Here is a 26,043-nt window from a genome sequence, read left to right as displayed (position 1 = left end):
GTCTCAAAAATCAATTGCCCCAGGACAGAATAGGGAAGAACAGCTTAACTGCAGCCTTTGCGAATGAGAAGTTTCTGGGTGAGTCAGCACAGAATGTGCCGTGACTTAGAACTAAGCTAATTTGATCTGAGAATGTGATTAAACTTCTGCATTACTGTTTTTTGTTTGGTTTTAGGCAATAAACAGATTTAATTATCTTACACAACTAGAATTATAGAGGTAAGCAATTCCAGGTTTGGAATAGGAGAGCAATGGTGCCACCAGAGACCGCACTTCTTTCTTTCCCCTCTGCCATCTTTTTATTATTATTATTTTTCAAAGACTTATTTTAGAGCAGTTTTAGGTTTAGAGTAAAATTGAGAGGAAGGTGCAGAAATTTCCCATATACTCCCTCCCCGCACACATGCATAGCCTCCCACAGCATCAACATCACTCCCAGAATGGTACTTTTTTTTTTAACCAAGGATGAACCTACACTGACTCATCATAATCACCCAAAGTCCATACATTTGCCTTCATATGCACTCTTGGGTGCTTCCGTCTGTACCAGCAGACCACCCTTGAAGTGTTACATGCACACTAGAGGCCACATGTTAAGGAGGAGAGTGTCTGTGAAGCCGTATCACGCAGAGAACATCCGATGGCGCCCGAGGAGGTTTAGTGTGGAGAAGAAGAGATTTAGGTGGACTTCATAGCTGACTTGAGATGTTTTAAAAGCTTAATCTCCGTGAATCCAGGGACAGATGAGGGCATAGAGGTGCTAGGCAGTGGGGTTTTGGTACAACCTCAGAAAGAATTTTATGAAAAGTAAGAATTGTTCTCAAATAGAGGAGAGCTATCCTGCGAGATGTAATGACTTCTGGGAAACCTCATGAAAATGACTGTCTTCTTGTGTAGGTTTTTGTGGGATTGATTTTCTGATGGAATGGTATTAAGATTTGTAGATTCATGAATAATTCCTGGGTAAATGACAACTCACATTAGGAAGTACAAAGGTAAATATTTGAAAAATTAACTCGTCTCCAGGACCTTCTCCTTTCCTGTGACAAAGCTACATTCAGAACGGGCAAGTGTTGGGCTTCCCTGGTGGTGCAGTGGTTAAGAATCCGCCTGCCACTGCAGGGGACACGGGTTCAAGCCCTGCTCTGGGAAGATCCCACATGCGGCGGAGCAACTAAGCCCATGTGCCACAACTACTGAGCCTGTGCTCTAGAGCCCACGAGCCACAACTACTGAGCCCATGTGCCTAGAGTCCGTGCTCCACAACAAGAGAAGCTACCGCAGTGAGAAGCCCGAGCACTGCAATGAAGAGTAGCCCCCGCTCACCACAACTAGAGAAAGCCTGCACACAGCAACGAAGACCCAACACAGCCAAAAATAAACAGATTAAAAAATTTAAAAAAAAAAGAAAAACAAGTGTAAACGTGAATGTTGTGAGGGGCTACATTCCCCTTGGCACATTCGTCCTCCGTCCCCACCAACCAAATGACCTATTTGGCCACCACGTTAGAACTGCACTTCATAAAATTGAGTGAATTACCTAATAGCAAGAAAAAGCCTTTGCCAAAAACCGTTTACCAAAGGCTTGGTGCATTTTTCTTTTTAATGGCACATAGCAGCCGCTTCTCCTAATGGCCTCCAGCTAGAGTAAGAAACGTTATCCTCAGTACATGCTAAGCTACAACAGAATAAGGCGGCAGGGGAAAGCCTATCTGTGATCACTGCCTTGTGCCTCTTTACAGAAGCTTCTGGCGGAAGAGAGGTTTGTATCCATGGAAACGGACTCTGATGAGAAGCAGCTGCTCAATCAGATCCTGAACACCGTGAAAGTGACGCCTTCCCTCCACGAAGACCTGCAGGTGGAAGTGATGAAGGTGGGTTGGACGCGGCTCCCAGTTTGCGTCACTGGGACGGGAACAAACGCTGATGCTCCCGCCCTCACTGTCATCCTGAAAATGCCTCTGTGTGGTGGTCATTTAGAATATATGGTTATTATCCTTGCTTAGGGTGCCCTAGAATAACCTTGATCGTTGAACAGAAATGACAACAATCATTTCTGTTCAACGTAAGTAAAAAGGTACGATTTCAATAAATCCGTAAGATTTTTGGCCTGATCTTGCATATCAAATGTTGTTAGGAAATGTTTTTGTGACCCTTTGAGAGAATGTATGTGAGTAGTTGCAGCTTGGGGTAGATCTGATCATTCTAGGCATTCTGCCTGCCTGTATATGGTAAAACAAAGCAAAGACCTAATGATGTTTTGACATATACTAAGGTTTTAGAATAGTCAGTTTAAGGGAAGGGAGACCATCCTTGGGAGCCATATCAGAATCAAAGCTTTATTTCCATCCTCAAATTATGTGAACCTTATCTCCCACATGGGATGGCATCTCTCCCATCCCTTTTTCCCCTTTTTTCCCTCCTGTGAGTGAACAGTGAGTTGGGCAGAAAAGGATGGAAATCTCTATCCCAGAACAGCACCTTGGTCAGAGTAACACAGCTGGAACCCATGAGGTGGCTTTTGATCACGTCATCTGTCCATTTCCTCCCTAGAGGAGTGTGTGTAGAGAAATGTGTAAGAGTAGTTGGTGTCATATAATGGTTGATTTCTTCCTGGAAATGCACTGAAGGATTTTTATCTTCGATAAGAGATGTCACTTTTCCGGCTTTCAGTTTCTCCATTGAGAAGAGAAAAGATCAACTTCAATCATGACATTGTCTTAATGCCCTGGGTCTCCCCCTAGCCCTGTTGGTAGGTAATTTACTGTAGTGATTAAGAGCTCAGACTTTGAAGCCAGCCTGTCTGGGTTTGAATACTTACTCACTTCCTAGTTGGATTTCCTTGGACAGATTCCTGAACCACTCTATGCTTTGGTCTCCTCATCTGGAGAATGAGGGAAATAGAAGCACCTACCCAATAGGACTATTGTGAGGATTAAGTAAGGTGATAGTTGTAAGGAATTTAGCACAGCATCTGGCCCAAAGCAAGTGCTTTAGAAGTGTTGTACATTACTACTTCTATTCCTACTACTTCTGCTACCACTATGTACTGCTGCTGAGTCATAATCTCAGTGGGTGGGTCTAGGAATATTGTTATACACAGTAAACACTGAGAATCTCTGAACTAGCTGATCTTTAAGCTCTCATGGACTTTAACTCTCTTTGATTCTGGAATGTCCAGTTTTGCTTTATCCTTTGACAAACACTGGGCAGCTGTGCATTCCTAGGAACCGAAGAGTAACTGCCTCTTAGATTTGTTTTACTTTTCTGCTACCTCTGTGCCACCATTGAGAGAGGCAAGGCCAACTGCCATGTTCATCGCTTTTACGACTTTCAAGTCTAGCCTGTTGATCCTTCTTCCACTAAAAGGTCTCCAAATACTGGAGGGTGAGCGTTGATGTCATACTAAGAGACACACCTTACAGATTTCATATTATTCTGGAAATTCTCCCAGGAATACAGCTTTTCATGGAAAACAGGAATTTGTATTAAAAATTAAAATGAGAAAGTACCTATTCTTCTAGGAGCTATGGAGGAACAGGATGTTTAATGGTTATGTCAACAGAAACACCTGTTTTAAAAACTTATACTTGCTTTCTAATTCCAGCCCAGTGGTGCCTTCTGCTAACCTTCCTGAGGACAGCAGTTGACACATGTTAGCTCTGCTGGAAATCCTGGAAAGCCTGTCTTAATGGACTTTCTAATGATACCATACTAGACTGTGGTACTTGTAGTTAATATCTGGGAATAGATCAGACATTGTCAGAAAAAAAGAAAAAAAATAATCTGGGCTGCCATTCTTCATAATTAGATATCCAAAAATTTTTTAAAAGATAAGGGCCTTTGGTACATGCTATTGTTTTTAAAAATTTAAATGTTGTTGGTATTGGGAAAACATATTTCAATTCACAATAAACCTAGCCTTAAGCTAGTTGTTTTGTAGTATACTTCTATTTTAGACAAACATTTTTGGCCAAGCAGCTAGAAAATTAATGATGAGATAACTGTACTTTACAGTAATATTATTATTATTTTTAACATCTTCATTGGAGTATAATTGCTTTACAGTGGTGTGTTTGTTTCTGCTTTATAACAAAGTGAATCAGTTATACATATACATATGTCCCCATATCTCTTCCCTCTTGCATCTCCTTCCCCCCCACCCTCCCTATCCCACCCCTCTGTGTGGTCACAGAGCACCGAGCTGATCTCCCTGTGCTATGCGGCTGCTTCCCACTAGCTATCTGTTTTACATTTGGTAGTGTATATAAGTCCATGCCACTCTCTCACTTTGTCCCAGCTTACCCTTCCCCCTCCCCGTATCCTCAAGTCCATTCTCTAGTAGGTCTGCGTCTTTATTCCCGTCTTGCCCCTAGGTTCTTCATGACCATTTTTTTTTTTTGATTCCATATATATGTGTTAGCATAGGGTATTTGTTTTTCTCTTTCTGACTTACTTCATTCTGTATGACAGTATCTAGGTCCATCCACCTCATTACAAATAACTCAGTTTCATTTCTTTTTATGGCTGAGTAATATTCCATTGTATATATGTGCCACATCTTCTTTATCCATTCATCCATTGATGGACACTTAGGTTACTTCCATGTCCTGGCTATTGTAAATAGAGCTGCAGTGAACATTTTGGTACATGACTCTTTTTGAATTATAGTTTTCTCAGAGCATATGCCCTGTAGTGGGATTGCTGGGTCATATGGTAGTTCTATTTTTAGTTTTTTAAGGAACCTCCATACTGTTCTCCATAGTGGCTGTATCAATTTACATTCCCACCAACAGTGCAAGAGTGTTCCCTTTTCTCCACACCCTCTCCAGCATTTATTGTTTGTAGATTTTTTGATGATGGCCACTCTGACCTGTGTGAGGTGATATGTCATTGTGGTTTTGATTTGCATTTCTCTAATGATTAATGATGTTGAGCATTCTTTCATGTGTCTGTTGGCAATCTGTATATCTTCTTTGGAGAAATGTCGATTTAGGTCTTCTGACCATTTTTGGATTGGGTTGTTTGTTTTTTTTAATATTGAGCTACATGAGCTGCTTGTAAATTTTGGAGATTAATCCTTTGTCAGTTGCTTCATTTGCAAATATTTTCTCCCATTCTGAGGGTTGTCTTTTCGTCTTGTTTATGGTTTCCTTTGCTGTGCAAAAGCTTTTAAGTTTCATTAGGTCCCATGTGTTTATTTTTGTTTTTATTTCCATTTCTCTAGGAGGTGGGTCAAAAAGGATCTTGCTGTAATTTATGTCATAGAGTGTTCTGCCTATGTTTTCCTCTATGAGTTTGATGGTGTCTGGCCTTACATTTAGGTCTTTAATCCATTTTGAGTTTATTTTTGTGTATGGTGTTAGGGAGTGTTCTAATTTCATTCTTTTACATGTAGCTGTCCAGTTTTCCCAGCACCACTTATTGAAGAGACTGTCTTTTCTCCACTGTATATTCTTGCCTCCTTTATCAAAGATAAGGTGACCATATGTGCATGGGTTTATCTCTGGGCTTTCTGTCCTGTTCCATTGATCTATATTTCTGTTTCTGTGCCAGTACCATACTGTCTTGATTACTGTAGCTTTGTAGTATAGTCTGAAGCCAGGGAGCCTGATTCCTCCAGCTCCGTTTTTCTTTCTCAAGATTGCTTTGGCTATTTGGGGTCTTTTTTGTTTCCATACAAATTGTGAAATGTTTTGTTCTAGTTCTGTGAAAAATGCCAGTGGTAGTTTGATAGGGATTGCATTGAATCTGTAGATTGCTTTGGGTAGTAGAGTCATTTTCACAATGTTGATTCTTCCAATCCAAGAACATGGTGTATCTCTCCATCTATTTGTATCATCATCAATTTTCTTTCATCAGTGTCTTATAATCTTCTGCATACAGGTCTTTTGTCTCCTTAGGTAAGTTTATTCCTAGATATTTTATTCTTTTTATTGCATTGGTAAATGGGAGTGTTTTCTTAATTTCACTTTCAGATTTTTCATCATTAGTGTATAGGAATGCAAGAGATTTCTGTGCATTAATTTTGTATCCTGCTACTTTACCAAATTCATTGATTAGCTCTAGTAGTTTTCTGGTAGCATCTTTAGGATTCTCTATATATAGTATCATGTCCTCTGCAAACAGTGACAGCTTTATTTCTTCTTTTCCAATTTGGATTCCTTTTTCTTTTCCTTCTCTGATTGCTGTGGCGCTGTGGCTAAAACTTCCAAAACTGTGCTGAATAATAGTGGTGAGAGTGGGCAACCTTGTCTTGTTCCTTATCTTAAGGGAAACGGTTTCAGTTTTTCACCATTGAGGACGATGTCGGCTGTGGGTTTGTCATATATGGCCTTTATTATGTTGAGGAAAGTTCCCTCTATGCCTACTTTCTGGAGGGTTTTTATCATAAATGGGTGTTGAATTTTGTCGAAAGCTTTCTCTGCATCTATTGAGATGATCATATGGTTTTTCTCCTTCAATTTGTTAATATGGTGTATCACGTTGATTGATTTGCATATACTGAAGAATCCTTGCATTCCTGGGATAAACCCCGCTTGATCATAGTGTATGATCCTTTTAACGTGCTGTTGGATTCTGTTTGCTAGTATTTTGTTGAGGATTTTTGCATCTATGTTCATCAGTGATATTGGCCTGTAGTTTTCTTTCTTTGTGACATCTTTGTCTGGTTTTGGCATCAGGGTGATGGTGGCCTTGTAGAATGAGTTTGGGAGTGTTCCTCCCTCTGCTATATTTTGGAAGAGTTTGAGAAGGATAGGTGTTAGCTCTTCTCTAAATGTTTGATAGAATTTGCCTGTCAAGCCATCTGGTCCTGGGCTTTTGTTTGTTGGAAGATTTTTAATCACAGTTTCAATTTCAGTGCTTGTGATTGGTCTGTTCATATTTTCTGTTTCTTCCTGGTTCAGTCTCGGAAGGTTGCGCATTTCTAAGAATTTGTCCATTTCTTCCAGGTTGTCCATTTTATTGGCATATAGTTGCTTGTAGTAATCGCTCATGATCCTTTGTATTTCTGCAGTATCATTTGTTACTTCTCCTCTTTCATTTCTAATTCTATTGATTTGAGTCTTCTCCCTTTTTTTCTTGATGAGTCTGGCTAATGGTTTATCAATTTTGTTTGTCTTCTCAAAGAACCAGCTTTTAGTTTTATTGATCTTTGCTATCGTTTCCTTCATTTCTTTTTCATTTATTTCTGATCTGATCTCTATGATTTCTTTCCTTCTGCTAACTTTGGGGTTTTTTTGCTCTTCTTTCTCTAATTGCTTTAGGTGTAAGGTTAGGTTGTTTATTTGAGATGTTTCTTGTTTCTTAAGGTAGGATTGTATTGCTATAAATTTCCCTCTTAGAAGTGCTTTTGCTGCATCCCGTAGGTTTTGGGTCGTCGTGTGTTCATTGTCATTTGTTTCTAGGTATTTTTTGATTTCCTCTTTGATTTCTTCAGTGGTCTCTTGGTTATTAAGTAGTGTGTTGTTTAGCCTCCATGTGTTTGTATTTCTTTCAGATTTTTTTCCTGTAATTGATATCTAATCTCATAGTGTTGTGGTCGGAAAAGATACTTGATACTATTTCAATTTTCTTAAATTTACCAAGGCTCGATTTGTGACCCAAGATATGATCTATCCTGGAGAATGTTCCATGAGCACTTGAGAAGAATGTGTATTCTGTTTTTGGATGGAATGTCCTATAAATATCAACTAAGTCCATCTTGTTTAATGTATCATTTAAAGCTTGTGTGTCCCTATTTATTTTCATCTTGGATGATCTGTCCATTGGTGAAAGTGGGGTGTTAAAGTCCCCTACTATGATTGTGTTACTGTCAATTTCCCCTTTTATGGCTATTAGTATTTGCCTTATGTATTGAGGTGCTCCTATGTTGGGTGCATAAATATTTACATTTGTTATATCTTCTTCTTGGATTGATCCCTTGATGATTATGTAGTGTCCTTCTTTGTCTCTTGTAATAGTCTTTGTTTTAAAGTCTATTTTGTGTGATATGAGAATTGCTACTCCAGCTTTCTTTTGATTTCCATTTGCATGGAATATCTTTTTCCACCCCCTCACTTTCAGTCTGTATGTGTCCCTAGGTCTGAAGTGGGTCTCCTGGAGACAGCATATATACGGGTTTTGTTTTTGTATCCATTCAGCCAATCTATGTCTTTTGGTTGGAGCATTTAATCCATTTACATTCAAGGTAATTATCGATATGTATGTTCCTATTACCATTTTCTTAATTGTTTTGGGTTTATTATTGTAGGTCTTTTCCTTCTCTTGTGTTTCCTGCCTAGAGAAGTTCCTTTAGCATTTGTTGTAAAGCTGGTTTGGTGGTGCTGAATTCTCTTAGCTTTTGCTTGTCTGTAAAGGTTTTAATTTCTCCATCAAATCTGAATGAGATACTTGCTGGGTAGAGTAATCTTGGTTGTAGGTTTTTCTCCATCACTTTAAATATGTCCTGCCACTCCCTTCTGGCTTGCAGAGTTTCTGCTGAAAGATCAGCTCTTAACCTTATGGGGATTCCCTTATGTGTTATTTGTTGTTTTTAGCTTGCTGCTTTTAATATTTGTTCTTTGTATTTAGTTTTTGATAGTTTGATTAATATGTGTCTTGGCGTGTTTCTGCTTGGATTTACCCTGTATGGGGGACTCTGTGCTTCCTGGACTTGATTAACTATTTCCTTTCCCATATTAGGGAAGTTTTCAACTATAATGTCTTCATATATTTTCTCAGTCCCTTTTTCTCTTCTTCTGGGACCCCTATAATTCGAATGTTGGTACGTTTAATGTTGTCCCAGAGGTCTCTGAGACTGTCCTCAATTCTTTTCATTCTTTTTTCTTTATTCTGCTCTGCAGTAGTTATTTCCACTATTTTATCTTCCAGGTCATTTATCCGTTCTTCTGCCTCAGTTATTCTGCTATTGATCACTTCTAGAGAATTTTTAATTTCATTTGTTGTGTTGTTCATCACTGTTTGTTTGCTCTTTAGTTCTTCTAGGTTCTTATTAAATGTTTCTTGTATTTTCTCCATTCTGTTTCCAAGATTTTGGATCATCTTTACTATCATTATTCTGAATTCTTTTTCAGGTAGGCTGCCTGTTTCCTCCTCATTTGTTAGGTCTGGTGGGTTTTTGCCTCGCTCCTTCATCTGCTGTGTGTTTCTCTGTCTTCTCATTTTGCTTAACTTACTGTGTTTGGGGTCTCCTTTTTGCAGGCTGCAGGTTCGTAGTTCCTGTTGTTTTTGGTGTCTGTCCCCAGTGGCTAAGGTTGGTTCAGTGGGTTGTGTAGGCTTCCTGGTGGAGGGGATTAGTGCCTGTGTTCTGGTGGATGAGGCTGGATCTTGCCTTTCTGGTGGGCAGGTCCACATCTGGTGGTGTGTTTTGGGGTGTCTGTGGCCTTATTATGATTTTAGGCAACCTCTGTACTAATGAGTGGGGTTGTGTTCCTGTCTTGCTAGTTGTTTGGCATAGGGTGTCCAGCACTGTAGCTTGCTGGTCGGTGAGTGGAGCTGGGTCTTGGCATTGAGATGGAGACCTCTGGGAGATTTTCGCCCTTTGATAATACGTGGAGCTGGGAGGTCTCTTGTGGACCAGTGTCCTCAACTTGGCTCTCCCACCTCAGTGGTACAGCCCTGATGCCTGGCTGGAGCACCAAGAGCCTGTCCTCCACGTGGCTCAGAATAAAAGGGAGGAAAAAAAGAAAGAAAGAAAGAAGACAATAAAATAAAATAAAATGAAATAAAGTAAAATAAAATAAAGTTATTAAAATAAAAAATAATTATTAAGAAAGAAAATTTTTTAAGTGATAAAAGAAAGACAGACAGAACCCTAGAACAAATGGTAAAAGCAAAGCTATACAGGCAAAATCACACGCAGAAGCATATCCATATACACTCACAAAAAAAGGAAAAGGGGAAAAATTAATATATCCTGCTCCCAAAGTCCACCTCCTCAATTTGGGATGATTCGTTGTCTATTCAGGTGTTCCAGAGATGCAGGGTACATCAAGTTGCTTGTGGAGATTTAATCCGCTGCTCCTGAGGCTGCTGGGAGAGATTTCCCTTTCTCTTCTTTGTTCGCACAGCTCCCGGGGTTCAGCGTTGGATTTGGACCCGACTCTGCGTGTAGGTCGCCTGAGGGCGTCTGTTCTTCGCTCACACAGGATGGGGTTAAAGGAGCAGCTGCTTCGGGGGCTCTGGCTCACTCAGGCCGTGGGGAGGGAGGGGTACGGATGCAGGGCGAGCCTGCGGCGGCAGAGGCCTGCGTGACATTGCACCAGCCTGGTTCTCCCGGGGAAGTTGTCCCTGGATCATGGGACCCTGGCAGTGGTGGGCTGCACAGGCTCCCGGGACAGGAGGCGTGGATAGTGACCTGTGCTTGCACACAGGCTTCTTGGTGGCGGCAGCAGCAGCCTTAGTGTCTCATGCCCGTCTCTGGGGTCCGCGCTGATAGCCACGGCTCGCGCCTGTCTCTGGAGCTCCTTTAAGCGGCGCTCTTAATCCCCTCTCCTCGCTCACCAGGAAACAAAGAGGCAAGAAAAAGTCTCTTGCCTCTTCGGCAGGTCTAGACCTTTTCCCAGACTCCCTCCCAGGTAGCTGTGGCGCACTAGCCCCCTTCAGGCTGTGTTCACGCCGCCAACCCTAGTCCTCTCCCTGGGATCCGACCGAAGCCCGAGCCTCAGCTCCCAGCCCCCGCCCACCCCGGCAGGGGAGCAGACAAGCCTCTCGGGCTGGTGAGCGCTGCTCGGCACCGCTCCTCTGTGCGGGCATCTCTCCGCTTTGCCCTCCGCACCCCTGTGGCTGCGCTCTCCTCCGTGGCTCCGAAGCTTCCCCCCTCCGCCACCCGCAGTCTCCGCCCGCGAAGGGGCTTCCTAGTGTGTGGAAACCTTTCCTCCTTCACAGCTCCCTCCCACTGGTGCAGGTCCCGTCCCTATTCTTTTGTCTCTGTTATTTCTTTTTTCTTTTGCCCTACCCAAGTACGTGGGGAGTTTCTTGCCTTTTGGGAGGTCTGAGGTCTTCTGCCAGCGTTCAGTAGGTGTTCTGTAGGAGCTGTTCCACATGTGGATGTATTTCTCATGTATTTGTGGGGAGGAAGGTGATCTCCGTGTCTTACTCTTCCGCCATCTTCAAGCTCTCTCTCCAGTAATATTATTATTAACATCAGATGAAACTTTGGAGATGGTGGTCTGACTGTGATAGCCCACAATTGAGGGCTCCATGATTATTTCCGATTTCTGAGATTTAAATTACTCATTTGGGTATAAAGATATACACAACGTATAGCATACGGGGCTTAGAAATAAGTTTTATACCCTTTCTCCATGCATGAGGAATTTGTATACCAACTTTAGTCATCTTCAGATGTGTGCACCCTCTTATCTTGTAATTTTGTAATGCTTGTCATGATCGAAGTAAAAACTTTAAAATAAGTCCTTGTTTTGCTAATAATATCATTACCACATTAAAATGCTTTTACCACTCTTTCTCCCAGAAATTACACACACACACACACACACACACACACACACATACACGCATAATATATATATAGATTGAGAGACAGAGAGAATATGAATTGGATGAGTCCTCAGAGAGAAAGACTGGATTCCCATTATATATGAAGGGTATATTAATTTATTCTTGGTGCTTCTATGTAACTCATTCTGATAATAAATTATCTAAACTAGATATTTCTTGTAAAAATTCTCTAGTCATTTTATAGAAATATATTGTAGGAAAATCTTTTAAAATGTTATATGGTAGGCATTTTCAAATGTTGGTCTGAGTATACTATTCAGGAGAGATAAAGCCACACCCTGCAGTTTTTATTTATGTCTCTCCAACCATGGCATAGTACATTTTTATGACAAATCCTAAGTACTGTTTTTCAAAAAGCTGTATCGTACATTTTACTCACATATTGCTATCTGCTAGTGTTTATAAACATGAGAAATTGAGCCATGTCATATTCTTAGAAGTGTTGTAGCAATTGCATTAAATTCCTGGGGAGAAAATAACATGGTTCCCTCTTTTAGAGATTTCCCTGAGATTAAACAGAAAGTAGCTAATAATGAAACCCAAGATTCTGATGGTAGTGTTCTCATTAAGAAAGAAGGCCCTAGAATTTCAATTGGAGGGTTAAAAAATGTCAATGATACTTGTGTCTGACAGATTAAATAAGGATGAGGTTAGAGCACTTAGTTATGCTATCTAACGGGAAGGGGAGAAAAGACAACTTTGATTTAATGAAACGTCTGTGGAACCCAAATAAAAATTTTACCGCTGAGCAAGTAGAGTGTCAGAACTGTAGATAATGAGGAAGAAGGTTTCTCTGAAGATGCATTACCTTTCAAATGGATTAGTAGACGGCAGGGAGCCACTTAATATTTAGGTTAAATACTTGTTCGCTTTGGTAACATTTTTCCCATGGTGTGTGCCATTTCTGTAAATACCATGCAGACTTCATAGGAGCCAGGTACATAACTAATGACACCTCTGACTAGAGCAGTTAGGACTTTTTTCCCCTTCTTTCTGATGGATAATCTTTAGTGAGGTTATTAACTGATACAGCTGGCTGACTCTTCAAAGAAAGGAGGGGATTGCGGCTGGCCTTCTGCCTCTGTAAGCGTGTGAGAGATGTGAGCATCCTGTCTGGGGAGCACAGCCGGCTTTGTTGGTAAGAAAAAATATGACGCTGGATACTGAGCAAGCATTTGATGAGCGTTCTGTTATTGGACGTCCTATTTTATGTGAGTCTTTAGATAATAGAATTGAATATTGGTGGAATGCTTTACATTTTCAAAGGAGAAATGACAGAGACCAATTATTTAACATTTATTATTCATTAGACACTGTTAAATACATTCACACTAAGATCACACAGCTAGTGAAATGGCAGGACCAGTATTTGAATTGTAATTCAGCCTAGGCTCAAACCTGTTTTCTTAAACAGTAGGTTACCTTGTCTTCTAAGTCTATCCTGAAAGACGTAGATGGCTGTCATTACTATCCACATTTTACAGATGATTGAATAGAAAAGATCAGTTACAGGCTAATAAGGGGCAAAGCTAGGAGTGGCTCAAAGTCCTGTGTGTTTTCTGTGTCCTTCCATGACAGTGTATTCGCTCACTAGTTCTGTGAGCTAGATTCAAATATAAAGAAAGAATCCAAGTCTCTTTCCCATCAAATTAGCTCATGGCTCTGGGTGTGTGTGTGTGTGTGTGATAGAGTTGGGGGAAGGAAGAGAATATCATTGAGGTATTTTTATATTTTATAACAAAAGCCAACCAAACATCTATAGAAAATGTAAAGGGGAGAGACTAGTGGAGAAAGAGCTTGCTATCTGTAGGGCTGCTAGACCTAAGCTTTGGGATTTCCATTTAGAACCTGGTCCTACAGGGTACCAGCATGGCAGTCACTGCCTCGGTCTGAGAGTAAGAAACAGGCCAAATGGAAGGACCATTTCTAAATCTCCTCTCAGTAATGTTTTAATAGCAGAGTCTTATATTTGGACCATTTACTCAAATGGTTAGTTTTTATATCCCTAATTCTGGGCATTTGATCTTCTAGAGTGCCTTATGGAAGGAATGATCATTAGTAAAATTTGAAGGGGAAATGGTTGAATTGTCCTGCCTTCTCATAAGCAAGGAGAGATCCCTTCTTAGTCTAAAGCTACCAACTTAGAAGATTTGCAGCAATCTCTGGTATGAACAAAAAATCTAGTGTTTGATGAAAAATGTTTAGTTTAGAATGTACCATTATTGGAGGTTAGCTGCATGCTTACATATTATTTCCATACTTAATGCGGGGAAGTATCTAAAACGTGGTTCTGTGAACTAAATGGTTCTCAAATAGCCCTCCCTCTTCCTGCTGCGAAGATCAAATGTTGATCATCTTTTTCCTTTGTACACATATAGAGAAAATTCTAAGTTTTCCTCCCAGGCTTCTTTACCCTTTGGTATGGCTGCATTAGACAGACAATAAAAATATATGAAAAAGTCAGAAGCAAACAATTGAAAACTGAGAAAAGTGATTTTCCATTAAATACTTTATGCATTATCTGTTTAGATGAAGCTATTTTCATCTTATCTATTAATTTCCCTTTTTTTAAAGCAAGCACCACCATTTTCAATGCCATGCCCTTTGAATACATTTGAGAGCAACTCTGCTAAGTATTTTTAAACTTTTCCCCATGATTTTTGTTAAAGCAAGTATAAATGCAGAGTCCTGCGGTATTTACTGTGGATGTTCTAGAATTCCTAGAGTGGGGAGATCCTCCAATTTTTTCAATCATTTACTCTGCAAATACTTGATCTCTTCCTGTCAGGCACTGTGCTAGGCACAGAAGATCCTATGGTGAAGAAAACAAAAACAAACAAAAAAAGAATCTTTGGAGGCTAGTGATGGAGATAGAAGTCAATGAAATAGATAAATACACGTAAACTGTGATAAATATAAGGAAAGAAAAATTTAGAAAAGTGTGTTTGTAATAGACCCTGCTGGAGGGCAGATGAAGAGGACAGAGAAGGCTACTCTTAAGAAGTGACATTTTTAAAACAAATAAGATCGAAAGCATAAGGAAGAATCAGGTAGGCAAGGATAGGGTTGGAGAAAGGGAAGAAAGGAAGGCTGTATTAGTTAGGATTCATTTCAGCTGAAACAAGGCAGAAATTTGTTTTTCTTTTGCACTACCTTAGGCCAGTATTGGCTGAACTCCATTATCAGAGACTCTTGTATCTTGGATTATGTTTCTCCAGCTTGTGAAACACAAGGGCTCCCGTTTCCTGCCAAAATGTCTACATTCCAGCCAACTGGCAGGAGGAAGGTGATGCAGGACACTTCTGCTTCTCTCCCATTGGCCAGGGCTCAGTCATATGGCAACAGTTGTAAGGAAGGCTGGAAAGTGTAGTCTTTATTTTGGGCAGCCATGTGCCCAGAATTCTATCCTTGAAAAAGACGGGGATAGTGCTGAGAGAGAGCTGGCGTCAGCCACCGTCACTTATCATGTGAGAATCATAGTCTGGTTTCTTTCCCTCAGTTAGAGGCAGCTGGTGCACCATCCCCTCCACCACCTGCTGCTTTTTTTTTTTTTTTACTGCACTTTCCTTGGAGGGAAGGGCTGATGATGCATTCAGAGAGGTATGAGGTTAGCCAAGGCCAAGGACTGCCTGCTGTGGCTTATTCAAGGAAACTGCATATCATAATTTCTCCAACTAGTTAGTCCTAAACTCAACTCAGGCAGAGTGGAAAATTTCACTAGTTAGGAAGTGAAAACTAATTACATATTGTTAGTATTGTTTTTATCCCTTTGGTGCCTAACAGAGCATCTGGCGTATGGCTTACTAATTGCTTGCTAATTTAGTTACTGACGAATGGAGAGAGGGAAACACATGTGGTGGTTTCCAGTGGCCCACCAGGATAATTGACAAAAGAAGCCAAAGTTGTGATTATAAATAATAATCTGAGTTCAAAGATGAGAAAGATCAACATGTATTCACACTTTAGAATTAAAGTAACCTCATACATAATCAGATCCTTCTTTTTATAGGTAAATTGAAGCTGGAGTGGTTCAGTTACCTGGCTGGGCTTACACAGTTGTTGGTAGCAGAGTTGCTTTTTCAATCATTTGTGTTCTTCTGGAAAGACATTGTAACAAGGCTGGGAGTTGATCTGCTTTTTGGATGTGTGGTTTTAGAAGAAAACTGTGCATCCTTGTTTAACTGCAAGGCAAATGTGAGTAATATGGCTTCTGAAAAAGAGTGAAACATAATGAGAGACTAGAAATCTCTTAGAGTAGATAGGAATTCATTGAGGAACCTTTTAAGTGGCCAAGTGTGTCTGGGAGAAAGAATGGCTTTGTGTAACTGTCCTATGAAACAGTCTTTGGACTCTATTGTTTTTAAACTTCTTGTTACTTTTCTTCTTTTCAAAATACCTGGTAGCAGAGTGGTAAGAGCACAGCTTCTCAAGCTAGAATGCCTGGTGACCTTGGGAAAGCTATTTATCTGCCTCAATTTTCTGATCTGTAAAATGCAAATAATATTAATATTATTGTTACAGTGACTCTTAAATGAGTTAATATAAAAGAAGTGTCTAGAACAGTGCATGGCATAGGGTTGGTGTTAGCTTTCATTTTTGTTAGTTATTAGAAAAGAATATGTGTAGCATGATAATAAAATGAACACCTCTGAACTCACTCAAATTATGAACCAGAACATTACAAGTACCATTGCTTTATGTGTTTCTTCTTGTCTCTTTTCTTCCTCTATAGCCCCTTCCTATACAGCCTATAACAGGGTAATTTTCTTCTATAGTAAAGGAAGGGAGTAAAGAAAAGAAACCATATATATTTCTGATTCCTGAAAAGGGACCTCATCATATTTACTATTGTTGAATTGTAGCTTCCTTGCTTAAAAGAAGAATTTTGTAAATTATTATATATCTGTTATCCACCTAGATATATTTAGGGTCCTAACCAATAGCCGTGATCCCATGGTCTACAGAAAACATCCCACCATTTATCTGTGCAAATAAGTTCCTATTTTGTCCTACTAGGCAGAGTTCATATGATTTGGATATTCTAGAAGAGTTTTATAATTATTAAATATTTAACATATAGAGAATCAAGTTGTCTTTAGCCCTTTATAAACTGTCTTAAGGGGCTTTGTTGGTCATTTCTCTAAGCATTGAGTATAAAACTATCAAAAGCCTCATGCGTATATAGGCAGACGATCTGAGGTGAGGCACCCATTCTGTGGAGACTCTCAGAGGGAAAGAGAGAAGGAGGTGTAAGGGTGTTATCCGGAACACACTGATGAAATCAACTTCTTAAAAATCTAACTGTGAGATTAGGTCAAAATAACTTTGTTGCAGTTAAACTAGAAAAGATAATTCATTGGACTTTTTAATTTTTTTTTTTTTACTTTATTTCATTGTCTGTGAATATATTTACATTACCAACAGTACATAAAACTATAGTATTAAAAGCAAAACCAAGACAAGGATTTATAATCTAATAGGAAAAAGATAAAGATGGGCACAATTACCATAATTCAAGATAGTTGTATATGTTGTAGCAGAAGAAAAGTTCAATGGGAAAATTCAGAAGGAAAACCCACATTCAACTGGGCAGATCAGCATTTCAAGGAGGGGATACCTTTTGAGTTGGACTTTGAAAGGTGTTTGGAATTCAGTTCATTATATATATATTGGGAGGGAGGCTGGGCATTCTTGGTAGAGGAAAAGTCTTGGAGATGGAAAAGCACAGGGTGGAAACCCGGATTAGTGAGGGATAATGGTCGATGAGCCTGAAGGGGAGGTTGAAGCAGATTCTAGAGGGCCTGGTCGGAGTAAGTAAGTAGCCGGGAGTCTGTAGAGATTGGGGGGTCTTCAGAGTAGCAAGAAAGTGACATGTTCAGAGCTGGGTGTTAGGTGTTGAAGGTGGGGGGAAGGGGAAAGGGTTTTGCAGGATGCTTGGAGAATCAGCAGAGCCAAGTCGGAGGCACTGGCGAGATGGCTTATTGTGAGAGCCAGGTTGGAGGGGACAGGAGGGGTGCCCCGCAGCTGAGTGCAGAAAAGTGCAGCTGAGCACGCTGAGGGGATTTGCAGTAGCTGGTGATTGGCGGTGGCATAGGCAGTGAGTAGGTGAGAAGGGGAAAATCCAAGATGATTTCAAGGCTTGGAGCTGGAGTTTCTGGCTGAATGATGGATTTTAAGGGGCTAACTTAGGAGAGAGATGGTGAGTTCATATTGTCAGATATCAAAGAATTACAATATTTTAAAAGAATAAATACAAGGAGTTTCACATTACAGGCTTTCCAAAATAGAAAACGTTCATTGTAGATTTCGTCACTGTGACTGACTTCTGTATATGCGTTTCTAATCATATCGATTTATGTGTTTACAGTTATATTCACTGTGTATATATGATTTTATTTTTTGCTTTTCATTTAACTTTAGATTATAAGCATTTCCCACACGGCTATATTTATCCCCTCACAGATAATTTTAATGGTTGCATAATTAAGAATTTTAGAGCAGGAAGAAGCATTAGCTGTTTACCATGTTGGAGACTTAGTGTGGTTTATGTGATTTTCATGAAATTGCATATATCATTTCTGATGTTTATAAGCTGAAATTAAGGTTTGAAACTTGGGAGAAATATTGGCTCTAGAAATGCATTTGTGAGCCTTCTAGTTAGAGGTAAGAGTTATGAGAGTTTGCCAAGGAAGAGAGTTTAGAGGGAGAAGATAAGAAGAATAAGAACGATTGGATTATTTGTTCAAGCGAATTAGCTAAGTTCAAGTTCATTATAATTTAATATTTACATATTTTTTCTACGGATATCACTGGTGTAATATTTCCTAGAATTAGGTGCTAAGGGCACATCTGATGTATATGTTGAATATTAAACTTATTACTAGTGGCAACAAATAAAGGCCAGGAAAGAACCTGAGACATGACCATAAACCAATAAGTAATTTGCAGTGTTTTCCAAACTGGGGACTCATGAGCTCTAGAAAAATCTTCTACTGACTAAAAAAACCTCTCAGAATAGCTATTTGCCAGAATTTGGGCAAGTTGAGACAGAAAGTGGTTTCTGTAATTATCTGTCACCTCAGCCTAATGTAAATCAATTTAAGTCACAAGTGGTAGGCGTTTCATGCACTAAAATAATTTGATTCATTTTCTTTGGATCAAAATAAAGATTGGGGTGTGGCTCAACAACAACCTTGTTGTTACCTTCAATTCAGGATCTCTGAAGCCCGGTGAAGGATCAGTGGCTCACCCCAGGTCCTCTCTGGAAGTCCTGCATTCTAGCTCTGAGGCTTTTGGAAGCAGGGTGATGTAGAGATTCTCAGTTATATCCACAAGCCATGGGGTATAAATGACCTAAGAGTGGTTCTCAACAGGTGAGCATTTTGTCCCCCAGGGAATACTTGACAATGTCTAGAGACGTTTTTGGTTGTCACAACTGGGGGAGGGAGAGCCACTGCCATCTAGAGGGTATAGGGGCCAGGGACGCTGTTAAACATCCTATAATACACAGGACAATCTCCCACGAAGAGAATTATTTGGTCCAAAACTGTCGGTATTTCTGAGGTTGAGCAACTTTGATCAAGACAAGAAAAAAATGCTTATCTTTGGCCATTCACATTTTAAATTTAGACCATAGGAAGATGGCCTCTGAAATTCTCTGTTGACTTTGTGATACTGCACCCCCCAAACTCTAAAGATGTGTATTCTGCCCTTCTGCTGTCTGCAGAAGACTGAGCCTGCTTTGTTGTTTATAGGTGGACCATGAGGGGAAGCATCTATTTCTGTTTCATGGCCGAGGTACACTTTCAGCAGTACGTAATCATAAGGCTGTACTCCCAGGAGGGGGGCAAGCCCTGCACGCAAGAGAAAGGCATTTGGTGTCTCAGTATTTCTGTCCTTGTCACTGAATTTTCCATCCTTGTTTTTGCCGAATTTAACGGAGTAAAAAAAAAAAAAAAAAAAAGAACTGGGCTGTTTCTCAAGAAAAGGAATTATGCAAATACATTTAAGTTTATGAATCTTCAAGCCAATATACATGAGAGGCCAGAAGGGAATGTGCATTAAGTAACAAAGCGAAAATTTCAGCCAGAACCAGAGCTGGGGTTTGAAATGGCGCCTGGCATCAAGGATTTCCAGAGAGTTTGCTCCTCTTCAAATAAGGGAAAGACAAAGCCCCTGTGGGCTGTACTCAAATTTTGAGTTACTTTTTTGAGCTATAGTAGATTATTTGGTTTGATTTATAAATAGCATCTGATATTTGGAAAAATGAAACTCCAGTGACCTCAGGAAGCTCTTATGTGTAAACTAAGCACTAATGTATATTTTAATAGTTTAAGGAAAAGAAGATTCCTGTTCATTCAGCATGCCTCCGTGTCCCCAGTGTGCCTTAGGGTAGGTTGACTGCCACAGATTAGCTCACTTCTTGATGGTCCCCTCGTCTTCCTCCCTGGGTTTTTCACTCCTTAATTATATGTGTTACTCTATAAATTTAGAGTTCCATTAAAGATGAGTATAGGGACTTCCCCGGTGGTCCAGTGGTTAAGACTCCACCTTCCAATGCAGGGGGCACGGGTTCACTCCCTGGTTGGGGAACTGAGATCCCACAGGCCGCGAGGTGCAGCCAAAAAAGAAAAAAAAAGGATGAGTATAACGTTACAAGTGTACTGTGTGTTAGACCCTGATATGCTTTCAGAGTCCAGTGCATTTTCCCAGTCATATGCTCATCGGAACTTATTGTAATCCCTTGTTTTGTGACTGTCTTCGAAACCAGTTGTTAGCTTTACGGAGCGCAGGGATCAGGGTATCTTTTTTCGTTCCTCCTGTATGCCCAACACCTAGCACTAGGCCTGACCCCTCGTCACACCTCAGTAAGTATTTGTGGAATGAATGAATGAATGGCAACCTGAGTAATGCAGCACAAAGGAGAGGTAAAGTGGGAGTGCAGTTGCTATCCAGTAAGCTTAGGAATCATTTCTTTACTCCTTCACCCCCCTGCAAACGGTCCTGTAGAGGACTCATTTGGAACTTTAGCAGAAATGAGCTCCTTGACTCAGAAACCTTACATAAGTTACCAGTTACTGTGTTGACTGCAAAAAATATAGGTTCTCAGCAGAGAGTAACAGATGTTCTATAAGTCTCACGGGAGGTGCCCTCTGGTTGGTAGAGATGTTTTTCTCCCTGTCCTGCCTGAGGGCCTGCCAAATAGCTGGACATCCTGAATGGGGGCTCACTAAATTCTGATTACCCTAACCAGGTCATCTGAAACTCTAGTATTATTACCCATAAGGCTGCAAAAACTGCCTTTAGCCAGTCACACCACCTGGATCTGACATTCAGATTCCCAGGACAATTTCCTTCTGTGTCACCGGCCTGTCTTATCACATTGCCTACACATTTTACAATAATGGCTAGGAACACAGATGCACAGTCCCACTGAAACTCTGTGTAGTTGATTACTCATGTGGACAATGCATAGGGGGGATTGAGCGTGGGCTGGGACTCACCACACCTCCCAGAGCCTGGCAAGGCACTATAAACATGGTGGGCATCAAAAAGTTAGACCTTACTACCAAGGTGCTCATAAATCTAGTGGGCGGTGGAGAGGGCACCCAGATTTAAGTAGTATATCTAAACTGCTCCAATAAATGCTATGGAATAAGCCTTTTGCGTTTTCTGCCCATTCTGGGATTAATTCACGTCTGTAGAGTAATATTTTATGTGACGGATTTTGAACAAGGTATATCTTTGTTCTCTAAAACATGTTACTTTATTATCTAATACAAAGCTTTATGAAATATATGGGAATAGGGAGGGGTATATGAGAGATTTCAACCAGGTTGACTAGAATGGTAGGGCGTAGGTGGGGAGAGAACAGTGGTTGATGACACCCAGATTTCATATATGGGTGACCATTGCCTTCTATTTGTGAATTCCCTTCATCCCTTCACCAATGCACCCCAGTCAGTTCATTGCCACTGGAATGAGCAGGCTCTGTCTTTAATTCATCTACAACATATTGTCTGCTTTATTGCTCTGATTTGCAGTTTGCCTCAGTACATCTAGTTTTTATTTGTTTGTCTGTTTGTTTAGGCTGTGCCGTGTGGAATGCAAGGTCTTAGTTCCCTGACCAGGGATCAAACCCGTGCCCCCTGCTTTGGGAGCTTGGCGTCTTAACCACTGGACCACCAGGGAAATCCCTACATCTAGTTTTAGTTGTGATTTGTTGCCCTAACCAGCCCTAAACTAATCTGTGCAAAAGACTTAACATGGGGCATTTAAGGTGATGTGTAATAAGGTTCCAGCCAACCTTTTTACCATCATCTCCAGCCTCTGCCTTCACACTTCATGCCTTTACTCACAACATTTCCTTTGCTTGGTACATCTGTCCCTCCCTTTTCTCTCCTGTATCAGTGCTTTGCTCACACATTATCTGATCTGTGAGTTCTCTGCTCTCCGAAGTTGAGATGTCTTCTGACCTTAAAAATTATTATATACCTCACGGTTGCAGTAGCACTCACTATAGTCAGCCATGAAGTATAGTCGTACAAGTATTCATTTCTCCAATAGACGGTGAGTTTGTAATGGTAAAGATGGTGCTTGCTTTGTATTTGTGACCCCACAGCAATTAGAACCTTGGCGAATAATGCCTTGAATTGATTTGGGGCCTGAAAGGGAGAACACCAAGGAGAGAGGAAGTGGAGCTGGGTCAGAATGACGAGGGCTTTAGACAGTAGGAATTGGGGGCAGTGATACATAGTAGGATGAAGACTTGGAAAGATTTATGCTTTTGAATGCGGATGATCTGATTGATTTTTTTTTTTTTTTTTTTTTTTTTTACTTAAAATGCATCTGACTATTTACACTGGAGTGGCTGCCGTGAGTGACATCAAATGGAGGCTTGTTTAATCTCTATGAGAAGATAGCCTAGAGATATGTGTACTGTGTGTACTCTTTATTTTAAAAATTAATTAATTTATTTATTTATTTTTGGCTGCACCGGGTCTTTGTTGCTGTGCGCGGGCTTTCTCTAGTTGTGACGAGTGAGGGCTACTCTTCGTTGCAGTGTGTGGGCTTCGCATTGCAGTGGCTTCTCTTGTTGCGGGGCACGGGCTCTAGGCGCGCAGGCTTCAGTGGTCGTGGCACGTGGGCTCAGTAGTTGTGGCGCACGGGCTTAGTTGCTCCGCGGCATGTGGGATCTTCCCAGACCAGGGCTCGAACCTGTGTCCCCTGCATTGGCAGGTGGATTCTTAACCACTGCACCACCAGGAAAGCCCCTCTTTTCTTTTTTTTTTTTTTTTTTAAAGTCATTTAATTAATTTTTCCTCTAAATATCCTTGTGAGGTGGGATGGGAATTTTAAAGATAAGGGGCTAGAGGATGTAGGCAAAGTCACAGCAATTAAATACTAAATCACATGCCACAGTCACGTTACTGAAACACTTGTGTTTTAGCCCTGACATCACAGCCCCTGCTCTGTCGTGATTGCGATCACAGGGCAGAATGAGCCTGATGGAGAAACCCCAATCATGACGATAAGATGCCCTTGCCTTGGGAGAGGATTCATCCGGGGTTTTCCTGATCAGAAGCTCATACCTGTGATCTTGCACTTGTCATGATTATCTATCCACATCTGTCTCTCTGTGTTCCTAATGTGGCTACATTTTTCAGATTCTTATCACTTGGGCCCAATGGTTGCAATAAATCAGCTTCTCTTTCTCCTTTCCAGTCTAATCTGTTTTATCCAGTGTTTCCATATACATTTTTAATTGCAGGGTTGTTTCTTGTATATAGTAGCTATTCAGTTATTGTTTTTTCATAATTGCGATTTTTATTAGCCTCTGTAATGATCGTGCCCTTTTTGTGGAAGGTTTTGCACCTACTTTCCCCATCCTCTTGGCTTATTTATGGAGGCAGCACCAACCATCTAGATTGCAAGACGCTGCCTGTTACTCAAGTTCTTGCTATTCAGTGATAATGTAGTCAGTATGCTTTAATGACCCTGTGAGGGATGTATTTTTAATGGAATTATCCTCAATATTTAGGTGCTCCTGTTTTCCTTGAGGCCAACGTGCTCAGAATACCAGTCTAAACTTCTTACTCTTTCATTATGCAGTGGAAGTCAGGCACTTGAAATTAATTTGCTGTCACCGTAAGTTTCCTACAGCCGGTCTGTGTTTGAATCCAGTGAATTAGTGCTTGCCAGGCTTTGGGCACCGTTTTTCCATGTATCATTTTCAATAAGTCACTTCTGTCTGCTGCACCATCCTTGCTAGAAACTGGGGGCCCTTTATATGTCTTGGGAGTCATGGGGGGGCCATGGGCACCATCAGCTCTGGAGTTAAAACCTGCTCTGCTTCCAGAAAAACAAGCTGTGTGAGCTTAAGGAGCCAGCCTCATTATTATGCTTCACTTTCAGTATTTTTTCTTGTTTTTAGTTTTTGCATAGAGCTCAGTGAGTCTTTGGATATTAGTGGCCAGACATTAGGTGTGGAGAGCCTTTTTTCAATGATCTTTTTAAATTTTATTTATTTTATTTTATTTATTTATTTATGGCTATGTTGGGTCTTCGTTTCTGTGCGAGGGCTTTCTCCAGTTGCGGCAAGTGGGGGCCACTCTTCATCGCGGTGCGCGGGCCTCCCACCATCGCGACCTCTCTCGTTGCGGAGCACAGGCTCCAGACGCGCAGGCTCAGCAATTGTGGCTCACGGGCTTAGTTGCTCCGCGGCATGTGGGATCTTCCCAGACTTGGGCTCGAACCCGTGTCCCCTGCATTGGCAGGCAGACTCTCAACCACTGCGCCACCAGGGAAGCCCTTCAATGATCTTTTGAACAGCATCAGCATCAGTTGGGTGCAGGGATCTTCAGCTTCCTTCAGACTGTTGTAAGAGGCCTCCCTCTACACTTGCTGGCTTCCCTGTGGCAGAGAGAGTTCAGCCTCCTCTGTTCCCCTGAGAAGCTTGATTAGCAAATATGCCAACTCAGTGCCGTTCCCGAAGACCTCACCGTAGACACGGCTCCCACTTCCTCCAGCCTCTGTTGCATAAAGCAGCTCTTGCTCGCAGAGAACTGGGTTGGCTTTTGAAAACCTCTTTCTTACCCTTGCACACCTTGTATGAATGCACAGAGTGATGGAAGGCAGGAAGTCGATCATTGGTCCTATAAGTAACATTATTAATTAGCCAGTTCAGACAAAAATTTGCCATCATTAGTCTCATATTGTAAGGTCTTGCCAGTTGCCAGCCTTTATTGTAATGACTTAAAAAACCAAGAGCCAAGATGGGCCACCTCACCTCCCCAGACCACCACCTCCACCAGCCACTCTCTCATACCCTCCACCCACCTGCCGTGAAACACGACATAGAAAAAATAAATAAGAAAGAGAAGCTGTGCAAGGTAGCAAGAAATCAAAGTAAGAAAGCCTCATATGAGAAAGCCTGAGGGCCTTTCATATGCTCAGTGGATGTTAGAGTCTAATGAGAAGATTATAAATAAGTAAATAAACAAACCAGTAATTTATGAGACTGGTGCTTGCTCTGAAGCAAGTGAAACAAGGAGCTGTGAGAGAGGCCATTTCAGAGAGTGTGTTCAGGGAGGGCTGCAGGCCTCTCTGAGGGGCGACATTTGAGTTGAGACCACCAAGAAGCCAACAGATGAGCCACGTGAGGAACAAGCCTAGGAGGATCCCAGGGTAGGAGGGTGTCAGGCAGAGGTACCATCAAGTACAGAGGCATTAGAAGACATGGCCCCTCCCCAGGCGAAATTAGGACCTGGCAACACTGTTGTCCTCAGCTCTCATCCCCCCTTGCATACCAGACTCTGACCCTCAAAGATAGTCATCAAACAAAAGAAAGCCTTTTCCCATGAAGCCATGGGGCAGTAGTTCCCACAGTCCCCCCTCTCGGCCAGCATGGCATTCAGACGATTTTTATCTGGAGTCAACGCTTGGCTCTCAGGTGCCTTAAGGAGCAAAAAATTGAGGAGCAGACCCACAGTGAATTTATCTAACCTTGTGCCTAAAATTGGCAAGAATCCTTTTTTCCTTCTTTAATTACCTACCTGTTTGCTTTCTCGAAAGGCGTGACTGTTCCTAGGGCTGGCCTGGCTGGTAACTAAGACTTGAGAGATTAGGAGAGGTTCCTTGTTCCATGGGACAGTTACACTTTTTGGTGTGCTGATCAGGTGTATATCCTGTATTAGGTAAATTTGCTAGGCTTCAGTGCTCTTTCACTAGTTAGGCAGAACCAGGTGAGAAACATCCTCTGAGGCTGCCACTGACAGGCCAAGCTGCAGGCAGGACATGGCTGTTGGGTTTGGGGATCAAGGAGCAGACATCGGCAATTTCATGTCTGGGACCACCGGCGAGATAATTTGCAGCATCAGAAGCCAAATGGACAGGGGAGCATCTAGCCTTTTATCTATAAAATTAGAAGCAATTCTTAAAATGCCCTGGGCTTTTATTGATCTATTCCCTAATAGCTCTACAAGTAGAAAGTGGGATTTTTAGTGGTCTTTAAAGATC

General features: G+C 41.2%; 1 protein-coding gene across 2 annotated transcripts in view; it reads left to right on the top strand.

Annotated features, from left to right (window-relative positions):
• The window catches only part of ARFGEF3 (ARFGEF family member 3), a 195,354-nt gene that overhangs the window by 46,178 nt on the left and 123,133 nt on the right, over positions 1-26,043 (top strand). For both annotated transcript variants that reach the window (XM_068551232.1, XM_068551231.1), the window contains exon 4: positions 1,743-1,874. In XM_068551232.1, the coding sequence (XP_068407333.1) occupies positions 1,743-1,874 (132 nt within the window). The remainder of the gene's footprint in view (positions 1-1,742; positions 1,875-26,043) is intronic.

This window comes from Eschrichtius robustus, chromosome 9, assembly GCF_028021215.1.
Source record: "Eschrichtius robustus isolate mEscRob2 chromosome 9, mEscRob2.pri, whole genome shotgun sequence".
Taxonomy (NCBI): Eukaryota; Metazoa; Chordata; class Mammalia; order Artiodactyla; family Eschrichtiidae; genus Eschrichtius; species Eschrichtius robustus.
The sequence above is the reverse complement of the archived record's forward strand: the minus strand, read 5'-3'. Positions and strand labels throughout refer to the sequence as shown.